Below are 11,121 nucleotides of genomic sequence, written 5' to 3'. Positions count from 1 at the left end.
ATTTAAAAAAATAAAAGTTTCACTTTAGTCACTCTCCTTAATTCTTTTTGGAAAGAGGATATAAATGAGCTCAATGATAACATAAATACTATCAGTGTTTCTAAATGCCCATCACATTCCTCTTTGCACCCCGTATTGAAATGATATTGAACATCTTATCTCCTAGAATCCCCCAGAAACTGGACGTTTGGATTTCTAACCTATAACCAGCACCAAAGGAAAAGCAATTAAATCACAACAAAGCAGTTGGATCCCCATTTCTCTAGGTTTCTAGTGGATTATTTACTTATTTTGATACTTGAAGGGAGGAGATGAGAGACTGGAAAAGAGATGGCCATACTGAATAGTTTGTAGGTGTTTCACCCAGAATTTTAGTCCAGGGCATCTCGGCTTTAGTGCTATGGATATTTGGGGCCGGGTAATTCTTTGTTGTGGATTATTCTTTGCTGTGAATATTCTTTGTCCTGAGCGTTGTGGGATATTTAGTTGCATCCCTGGCTTCTACCCACTAGATACCAGTAGCACCGCCTCCCATTTCTGTCATCACAAACAAACAAAAATCCCCAAACACTATCAAACGCCCTCTGGGGGACGAAACTACCCCAGTTCAGAACCACTGATTCAGTCCCAACAATTTGACCTCATCATTTCTTCATGCTGTCCCTTCTTCCTAAATCACCCCTCCTCCCTCTTCTTTCTTCAGTGGATCCCTACCCACCTCCCCAGATTTAGCCTTGTCATAACCACTCCCCCAGGAAAGCTGCCCCTGCAGTCAGAGAGGTCACCTCAATCATGTCTGCCACCACACTGTGTAAACTTCTCTGCCATCCTACTTCCTTTAACAACCCCATCATCACCACCACCATTCACTGAGCCGAGTGCTTTACACTTAATAACAGAACATTGTAGAGCGACAGTTCAACTCCAGAGCTGATGATCCTGACCGTGTACTTAATGTTTCCACTACATGTGGCCTTGTAGTTAGTTTTGGTCTCTCTCTCCCACTTAGACCTGAGCGTCTTCTAAGCATCACTATCTATTGCTTCCCATGTACTTGCAACAGTGCCTAGCAAAATAGAAGCTTTAAAAAAAATACACCACTGTCCAAGGCAGGTAGATCACGAGGTCAGGAGTTCAAGACCAGCCTGGCCAAGGTGGTGAAACCCCGTCTCTGCCAAAAACACAAAAATTAGCTGGGCATGATGGCGGGCGCCTGTAATCCCAGCTACTCAGGAGGCTGAGGCAGAGAATTGCTTGAACCTGGGAGGCAGAAGTTGCAGAGAGCTGAGATCATGCCACTGCACTCCAGCCTGGGTGACAGAGCGAGACTCCATCTCAAAAAATAAAAATAAAAAATAAAATTCACCACCAAGAACCACCCCTTGGCCAGCTGGAGTCTGCTGAGCTGCAGCCCCATGCTCCCCCTGTAGTAGCTGATGACATCAGCAATGCTGCAAATGTAGCCTTAACCCTGGTATTGAGTTCCTATAACCCGATACCACCTCTCTTTGCAGTGGTGGCAGGTGGAGAAGGTGAACCCCATCAAGCTGTACGAGGAGAACAAAGTCATCGCGGGGTTTTCCCTTTTAAATCTGCTCTTCAAACAAGGCCGGGCAGGCCTCATTCGGGGAGTGGTGGAAAAACTCATAGGGCTCTACAACCAGAAGAAGATCAAGCCTGTGGTGGACTCCTTGTGGGCTCTGGAGGAGGTAAGAATGGTGCTTTTCCTCTGAAGATAAACTCTTTAACTCAGGAAGGTTTGGGCAGCCAAATACAATCTTCTACTAAATGATTTTTTTCCCAGATGGGTTTGTTTTAAATGAGGGTCCTAAAAGTCACCTGTACCATAGAATAGTACTTTGGATATAGGAAACACTTTAAGTTCTTTGGTGATTTGCAGACCACGTGCCTCATCACACCATTTGTGCTATGAACCTTTCCCAGGTAAGGCCACCAAATTTTTATGGATGTCTCTAATTCGGTGTGGTTACAAGAGCGTGTGTACATTGTTGAGGCATCATATATTATTGTCACCTTGTGAGGACATAAGAGATCAATGTCAGAGCAGATAGTGGCTCTGAGCTAAAATGATTTGTGTGCTCAGCTGGATGCCTTGAGCCCCGATGAGATATTAGCTATCACGATGGACTTTGGAATTACTACTGAATTATTGGGTCTGATGTTGGATTGAGTCTTTTCATTAGTTGATCTTCCAAAAGTTATAGTATTTGAAAGCATTCCTTGATCACAAGGACATTCAGAACCCCTAATGGAGCCTTGAAGGATACTGAAGGCTTTGTATTGGTTCATATGACCCTTGCTAGGAGGAGGCAGGGTCTAGAAAATCTTTCAAGTAAGGGGAAGGTTTGGGCAGTTGGTAAATCAGTTAATGGCAGCTACTAGTAGAAGGAATGAAGAGATGTGGCCTGGAATTTTAGAGGCATTTCACTAAGAAACCTAAGTCAGAATTTTGTAACCTTGGCTTCAGGGAGCCATGAAGCCCCTGAAACATATTTTTAAATATGTGGGAATTTTTTTTTTATTGTTTTGCATTTTGTCTGAGGGAAGGGCCTTATGGTACAATTACTTTGTTGTACTTTTGCAAGTCACAAATATCTTTTAAAAAAATAACAAGTATCAAAGTTCTAGTGGGTGTGCTTCTGGCAAGAAGGCTGTGTCTGTTTGCCTAAACAATTACATTGGCCCAAATCCAGTGGCTTCTCTAAGCACAGAAATACCACTAGAAAGGCTCTTTGGGGGTCACTGTATATTCAAATACAACTGGTCCTAGATCAATGGACCAGGAATGTGCCTATATCTCTCTTTAATACTGCATTGTCATGGATGGACTTAAAACCTTTAGCCACCAAAAACCTTGTTTGTTTTTTAAGATAAAATAAATATGCATTACAGAAATTCCTCAATTAACCAGAAACTTAAGGAGAAAATAAACTGCAAGTCCACATTCCAGAGAAGGATAACATTGTTAATATTTTGGTTTGCTTCCTTCCGGTCTTTTTTCTATTGCAGATGCTCGCTGTGATTCAATTTAGTGCTAAATCAAATCAGATAATTGTGCATGCCTTCTGCTGTGTAATTGCCAATACAGCTAGCCTATTGCTATAATTTTCTTTAAATGTTTTTAATTCAATGAGTCAGACACCCATATGGTATTCACTATCATATCTCAATGGAACAGGGAAAGGGCTGGGCTACCTGGTTACTGGGTTCTCAGTGGTTAGGAAGGAGAGAACACTGGGAATCATCAAGAAAAAAGCTAAGAGATTAACTTGTCCATGGGCCAGAGAAGGTGACTTACACTTGAACTCAGTGTCCAAAAGGACTCAACAAATCTGGTAGCATTTAAGTGAGAATTGAAATCCAAGAGGAGTCCACTTGGCCCAGTGGGTTCTTATTCTAGTATTTGAAATCACCCCTTGGTTACAATGGTAATTGAATCACCAAATATTTATTGAACAACTACTGTGTGCCCAGTACTGAGCAAATGCTGGAGATACAATGATGAACAAATGGCCAAGATCCCAAGACTTCATGGAGTTTGCATTCAGAGGAGTAGGAGGAGATAGGAAATGCTGAAATACAATAAGCAAGGTAGTTGCCTGTCATAATAAGTTCTTAGAAGGAGATAAATTAGGATATATGTTGGTGAGAGGAAAGGGGAGACTTAGTTTCTACAGAGCAATGTTGCTTAACTTATGTTTCATTGTTGCTCCTCTAAAGAGACTTTTTAGATAATATTTTGCCTAATCAATAAACTCATAAAGTTTTACTACCATATGTGTGTGTATGTGCAAGTATGTGTGTGTTTATGTCCTGTATGTATGTCTGTATTTTGTATATTAAAAGAGTAAATTTTTTTATCTTCCAAGAGCCAATGTTCACCCCACTAGGGTGATACCATGCTTATTAAGAATGAATGCTGTAGAGAAACTTTAAAGAGGGAAGGTTTATCTGAGTAGGTCTCATGTGAGCCAGAACATGAAGGAGGCAAGAAACTAAAGGGAGAGAATTCAACACAAGGAGACCCCCGAAAACAAAGGGGTGAGGAACAAAAGATTTTGGTAAATCCCAAAGGTGGCTTATTGTGAGCCAAGGAGGGAATGGTACAAGGAGACTCTGAGTAGGTTAGCAAGGGCTGGATGGAAATTTGGGTTTTACTCTAAGCAGCATAGGGGCTGCTATAGGTTCAGAGTCAGGAGGTGCCACCTCCTGGTCCCAAGGGTGTTATCCATCAGGACAGAAGCTGAAATTACCAGGCAGGATCCTAGGCAACTAGGCAACTACAGAAGTCTGATATTCAAGGAAGATCTCAATCCAGCTAAGGAATAGGAAAAGCATGCTAACTACAGACCAGGAAGCCTCCCAATGGGAAAGCTCAGCTAGCATTAAGGAGGATCTGACCAGGCACAGATGGTGCACATGAGGCAGCAAGACTCATCTCCAATCCTCAGTGCTGGGGGAAATGGAGCTCCATGCATGCTGGGGTTGTCAGCACTGGCTCAAAGACTGAGTCCACTAAGGATGCAGAGCAAAGGTACTCAGGACCAGCACTAATGAGAGATGAGAAAGCCAAGGCTGGCAGCTTGTTTGACTGAGTCATGGATCATATGGAAGCAAGTCTGAGACTTTACCTTGAACATACTTCTTCCATCTTTATCCTTAGCCCTGTCATCTAAGCTGGGTGGACTCAAGAAATACCTAAACCAGATCATGTCTAACCTAGCTTAAAATCCTCCCACGGCTTCCTGCTATACCTGAAGTGCAGTCTAAATTCCTCGTTGAGGTCTGTAAGGCCCTGCACTGTCTGACTCCTGCCCATCCATTACCCTCACCTCCTCCTTCAACCTCACCTCCTCCACCCAAGCTTCAGCACCATTCATGTTTCTGGTCCTTGAGCCTACCCAGGCCTTCCCTGTCTTGAGCCTTTGAACGTGTTGCTCCTTCTGTTTTGAACACTCCCCTTCCCAATTTTTGACAGTCTGCTTCCTTCAGGTGTCAGCCTCAGTATGACATGTACAGAGAAGCCTTCCCCAGCCCCACTCTTGAAAGTAGCACCCTGCACAACCACTGCAACCCAGGCCATTCTCTCTCCCTTTACCCCATTTATACTCTCCATTGTATTTACTGCCAGTTGAAATGATCCTCTTCTTTGATTTGTCAACTTATTTGGACTCTTGCCTCCTTTCCACTAGAATTTAAACCCTACATGAGGGAAGACCTAGACTATATTGTTCCAGACCCCAGTGCCTGGCATGGAATAGATGCTCAATACATAATTTACTATGTGAATGAAACAATCCACCAACACAGAGAAAGAGGACTAGTTGGATATTTTCTATATTTTAACAATAAATATTTGTTGAATGAGTGAATTAATGAATGAATGGATGGATGAATGAACAAGCTATAATTTTGAAAGATTATGTTAAGACAAGGTTTCTCAAAATAAAAAAATAAAAGACGGTTTCTCAGCCTGGGCATGACTGAGATTTTGGACTGAATCATTTTTTTGCTGGGTAGGGAGGGACTGCCCTGTGCACTGAAGAATGGTGAGCAGCATCTTTTGCCTCTACTGCTGTACTGCCAGCGGTGGCAATAGAAAATGTCCCCAGACATTGTCAGATGTCTCCTGGACGGGACAAGGGTAGGGGCAAAACGACTGCCACCTGAGAACCACTGCTTTTAAAAGAAGCCATGATGGCAAAGACAGTCACCAGCAAGACAAAGGAATTCTAGGTTCCTGTAGCAGAGTAGTCATCCACAGAAAGGAGAGAGACAGCTGTAGCCTGTTTGCCAACAACAGCACCCACAGCGAGTCATCAAGAACACCCACCAACTTTCTGCTGGCTTTCTGCAATATTTACAGACATCTGTTTAGAGCTGCAGTCGGACCAAACGTGGCTATTTATCAAGCCCACGCAGCTCTCCTGGGCCTGAGGAGAGTATAACATGCTTATTACTTGCAAACCTCTGAAGGACTATAATGATTTTTCCCCTCCCCTTCGGTAAATGATTGCACAAAATTGCTTCTCAAGCCAGCTCTATAACTTCATCTATGGAATATGAAGCCCATAGGGATTCAAAGAAAATTTTCTTGGGCTCTCTGAGCCTCAAACTAGAAGATTTAATAATATCAGAGATGATTAAAGTTTCCTCTTAGCCATCTGTCTTTGACTTTATTGTAAATTTAATTCACAAAGCAGAGTGGGTCTACTGCAGCCTCGGATTTGCTTCCAGATACTAAATGTGCAGCTGTACATTAAGTTGGAAGAAAGTTAATCTCACCAAACAGTTTAGAGATGGAAAAGAAATAAAAACTACTTGCATTTTTCAACCAAGCAGCAGTAACAGTGTTGAACGCCTACTGTGTGCTGTGTGCTAATCCTCTTTTAGGATGTCAGGTCTACAGCAGTCATAGACAACATGTTAATACTTGTATTTGTCAACCAAGCAGCAGTAACATTGCTGAGCACCTACTATGTGCTATATGACAATCCTATTTTAGAATGTAAAATCTACAGAAGTCATAGACAACGTGTTTCCTGCCCTTCAGTTTATAATTTAATGTCTGAGACAAAAATAAAATCTATAAAACAATTAGTAACGTAGTATGCAATCACAGAGTATTAATTTCAACTGCAACTGGATTTGAAAACAAGAGAGAACAATGTTAAGAGTGAATGTTAGCCAGGCTCAGTGGCTTACACCTGTAATCCCAGCACTTTGGGAGGCTGAGGCAAGCGATTCGCTTGAGGTTGGGAGTTCGAGACCAGCCTGGCCAACAGGGTGAAACCCCATCTCTAATAAAAATACAAAAAATTAGCCGGGCATGGTGGCAATGCCTGTTGTCCCAGCTACTTGGGAAGCTGAGGCAGGAGAATCGCTTGAACTTGGGAGGTGGAGGTTGCAGTGTGCCAAGATCGTGCCACTGCACTCCAGCCTTGGCAACAGAGCAAGACTCCGTTCCAAAAAAAAAAGAGAGAGAGAGAAAGAGAGAATGTTGAGAGATGGATTTTACAGATGAGGTGGGGCTTCCTTGGGATGGGAATGACATGAATGATTTGAATGACACTGGAGTTACCAAAAATAGATATCAGAAGCAGGAGGGACAATGTGAACAACATCACAGAAGTGGGAATGAGTATGGAGTGGGTGAGGTAGAGATAAAAGCAGAGATTGTTGGCTGCAGAGGAGAGGAAGTAAAATTGGTTTGGTCAATGGAGTCAAATCATGGACCTCTTTGCTGCCAGGCAGAGGAGTATGAGCCGACATCCCGAGTGGGGGATTGCTGTTGGAGAATATGGGGCCTAAGAGGCATGACACCATTTCATCTTCTACTTTTCCCTGAGGCCCACCCTGGCCCCAAGTATGATCGCTGTAAAGATTTGCACTTAGATACAGCTGTGGTCTCTGATTAAAATTGCCTTCCCCCATCTGCCACTTCATAGTACACAGAGGGCTGCACAGAGATCTCAACAATTTTTTAAATGTTCTATTGAAGACAGGATCTGGGCCAGGCATGGTGGCTCACACCTGTAATCCCAGCACTTTGGGAGGCCAAGGTGAGCAGATTGCTTGAGCCCAGGAGTTCGAGATCAGCCTGAGCAGCATGGTGAGACCCCATCTCTACTAAAAATACAAAATATTATCCAGGCGTGGTGGCACATATCTATGGTCCCAGCTACTCAGGAGGCTGAAGTGGGAGGATGACTTGAGTCTGGGGGGTGGAGGTTGCAATGAGCTGAGATTGCACCACTGCACTCCAACCTGGGTGACAGAGGAAGATCCTGTCTTAAAAAAAAAAAAAAAGCATTGTCTTTACTATTTTACATTATGTATATAAAAGTCTATGGCTACACTCTCCAGTATGGTACCACTGGTCACATATGGTTATTTAAATTTAAGCTAATTTAAATTAGGTCAAATTAAAAATTCAATTCCTCAGCCTGGCACAGTGGCTCACACCTGCAATCCCAGCACTTTGGGCACTTTAGGAGGCTGACACAGGTGGATCACGAGGTCAGGAGGTCGAGACCATCCTGGCTAACATGGTGAAACCCTGTCTCTACTAAAAATACAAAAAAATAGCCGGGTGTGGTGGCACGTGCCTGTAGTCCCAGCTACTCGGGAGGCTGAGGCAGGAGAATTACTTGAACCTGGGAGGCGGAGGTTGCAGTGAGCGGAGATCACACCACTGCACTCCAGCCTGGGTGACAGAGTGAGACTCCATCTCAAAAACAAAACAAAAAAAAAGATTAATGTGGGACACCAAGGACAGACAGGGTGGAATGGCCTAAGTCAAGGCTGTGTGGCGATGTGATTGTCAGTTCTGAAGAAACTTCAACTCCAGCACCAGATTGGGAAGGGGACAGAGAGGATGAATGGGGCCAAGCATCCAAAACAGATACCCCACCCCAAACTAGGAGGCAAAGACTCAAGGAGAAACCATGGAAAGTCCAACTTAACTGTGGTAGATTTCAACTAGCTGGCATGGACCCTCTTTAAAAATTTAGAAGCTCCTCCTGAGGCACTGAGCACAGTGTGGGGTGAGGATTTAAAAGCATCTACTGGCTTTGCAGACACTGCTGCTGCGCCATGGTGAATCCCACTATGTTGGGGTTGACAGTGCAGTTGATGGTGAGCCCTTGGGCCGTGTCTTCTTCGAGCTGTTTGCAGACAAGTTTCCAAAGCCAGCAAAAAACTTTCGTACTCTGAGAACTGGAGAGAAAGGATTTGGTTATAAGGGTTCCTGTTTTCACAGAATTATTCCAGGGGTTATGTGTCAGGGTGGTGACTTCACACATCATAATGGCACTGGTGGCAAGTCCATCTATGGAGAGAAATTAGATGATGAGAACTTCATCCTAAATAACATAGGTCCTGGCATCTTTTCCATGGCAAATGCCGGACCCAACACAATGGCTTCCAGTTTTTCATGTGCACTGCCAAGACTGAGTGGTTGGACGCAAGCATGTGGTCTTTGGCAAGGTGAGAGAAGGCATGACGATTGTGGAGGCCATGGAGTGCTTTGGGTCCAGGAATGGCAAGACCAGCAAGAAGGTCACCATTGCCGATTGTGGACAAGTCTAATAAGTTTGACTTGTGTTTTATCTTAACCACCAGACCATTCCTTCTGTAGCTCAGGAGAGCATCCTGCACCCCATTTGCTCAGAGTATCCTATCATCTTTGTACTTTCGCTGCAGTTCCCTTTGGGTTCCATGTTTTCCTTGTTCCCTTTCATGCCTGGCTGGATTGCAGAGTGAAGTTTATGGTTATGAAATAAAAACTAAATAACAACAACAACAAAAGCCTCTCCCAAAAGCAGGCTGTGTGTGTTGTGTCATGTACACAGTGGTTTGGAGGGTGAACTGGTGGCAACTGGTCTGGCTGGGAGGCCGTGGCAATTTTGGGGGCATGAATATAGGTAAGCCACCAACTCAAGTGGGGGTGTGGGATGGGAGAGAATAAACCCATCTCAGCCATTAACAGAAAGGAAATCAGAAATAAAGGACAAAGGGGAAGCAAGAGTCAGAAATGACCAAGGGTCTTTTAACCTGGGAGGTCAGGAACAGGGAAGCCAGCAATGGCACTTTAGTTAGCAGAGATAGACACTGGTGTGAAAATGTTGAAGAGCTTCGATGTGAGTTTGCTTTAAAGTCATAGTAGGACATGCAGATGGCGCTGTCCACAGACAAGTCAAACCCTCAACCACATTCAGGTGAGAGAAGACTGGATAATTACCACTATGACTGCTACTACTATTACTACTACTGCTACTACAGTACCAACATTTCTAGAGGATTCGCTAAGTACTAGGCATTCTTCTAAGTGCTTTATGTATTAACTGATCTAAACTTCCCAACATCACAATAGTATCCAGGTATTATTATCCCCATCTTACAAATCACAAAAATGAGGCTCTAGAGAGATGATACTTGCCCATAGTCCCTGCTTACCATTGAATTTGACGGAAATTTGAACCCCAGGAAATTCTGATGCATAGAAGTTTTTGGAAAGGGATAATGAATAAATTCATAGAACAAAAGAATGAGCAAAATAATTCTATTAGGAAATGCTTAGCATAGCATGTTTATATGTGCCAAGTACCTTGCATTTATTAACTCATTAAATCCTCATGATTACCCCCAGTGGTGAGAATTGTTACTCGCATTGTGATACAAATGAGGGAATGAAGGCATACAGAGAAGAATAAGTTGGCCAAGGTCACACGGCCAATGCATAGCAAAACCATTGAGACCTAGGCAGTTTGGCTCTCGAGTCCATGCTATGGACATTAGTGTCTCCACTACCGTGGGAAAGACCAGAACCCTAGCACCCCGCTTTATTTCTGCCTGGCTGTGAATCTTTCGTCCTTGGGCAAAGGATGAGGCATCCACAGACAGGCAGCAGTAAAGGAACCACCACGGCCATCTGACAGGTCATTAGTGTCGGCTGCTGCTGACAAGCCAGTAAGTACATACAGAAACAGCCTTTGGGTTTGGCCCAGGCTCATTGATGACCTTTCAGAAAGCAGGGTCAGTAGAATGATGGGGGCGGAAGTCTGAATGCAGAGGTTCGTGAAGGGGAGGTGCAGGGAGGACAGGCCAACAGCCGGTACAAGCCTCCCACCTGGCACTGAACAGGACAAATGTCCGAAAGCCAGCCAGGAGGAACAGAGGTCACTGGAGGGCTATTTAGAAAGATGACTCGTGGTTGCCTAGGTCTGGGGGACTTGGAGAGAATGCAGAGGAACTGCTGATGGGCATGGCATTTCTTTTTGGAGAGATAAAATTGTTCTAAAATTAATGTAGTGATAATTTCACAACTCTGAATATGCTTTTAAAAAAACATTGAATCATACACTTTAAGTGGGTGAATTGTATGGCATATGAATTATATATAAAACCAATATAGAGATATCATATATATGCTAAGATAGATATGCTAGGATACACATATATTACACATGTGAACGGGAGAGATTGAAGGACTATTTAATGCCGGGATCAGGGGAACTTGGGAGATGGGGAAGAGGCACAGCCTTAGAATCTCTGGATCCCTGGCCTCGATCCTTATTAATATCCTAGCTGCATGGCTTT

The 11,121-nt window shown here is 43.6% G+C and overlaps 1 protein-coding gene across 1 annotated transcript in view; it reads left to right on the top strand.

Moving 5' to 3' along the window:
• Positions 1-11,121, top strand: part of VAT1L (vesicle amine transport 1 like) — a 195,145-nt gene that overhangs the window by 98,168 nt on the left and 85,856 nt on the right. Inside the window, exon 7 of the mRNA XM_017868657.1 lies at positions 1,515-1,709. Within this exon, the coding sequence (XP_017724146.1) occupies positions 1,515-1,709 (195 nt within the window). The remainder of the gene's footprint in view (positions 1-1,514; positions 1,710-11,121) is intronic.

This window comes from Rhinopithecus bieti, unplaced genomic scaffold (assembly GCF_001698545.2).
Source record: "Rhinopithecus bieti isolate Rb0 unplaced genomic scaffold, ASM169854v2 scaffold_2574, whole genome shotgun sequence".
In the NCBI taxonomy this organism is placed as follows: Eukaryota; Metazoa; Chordata; class Mammalia; order Primates; family Cercopithecidae; genus Rhinopithecus; species Rhinopithecus bieti.
This window is presented reverse-complemented; position numbering and strand designations above follow the sequence as displayed.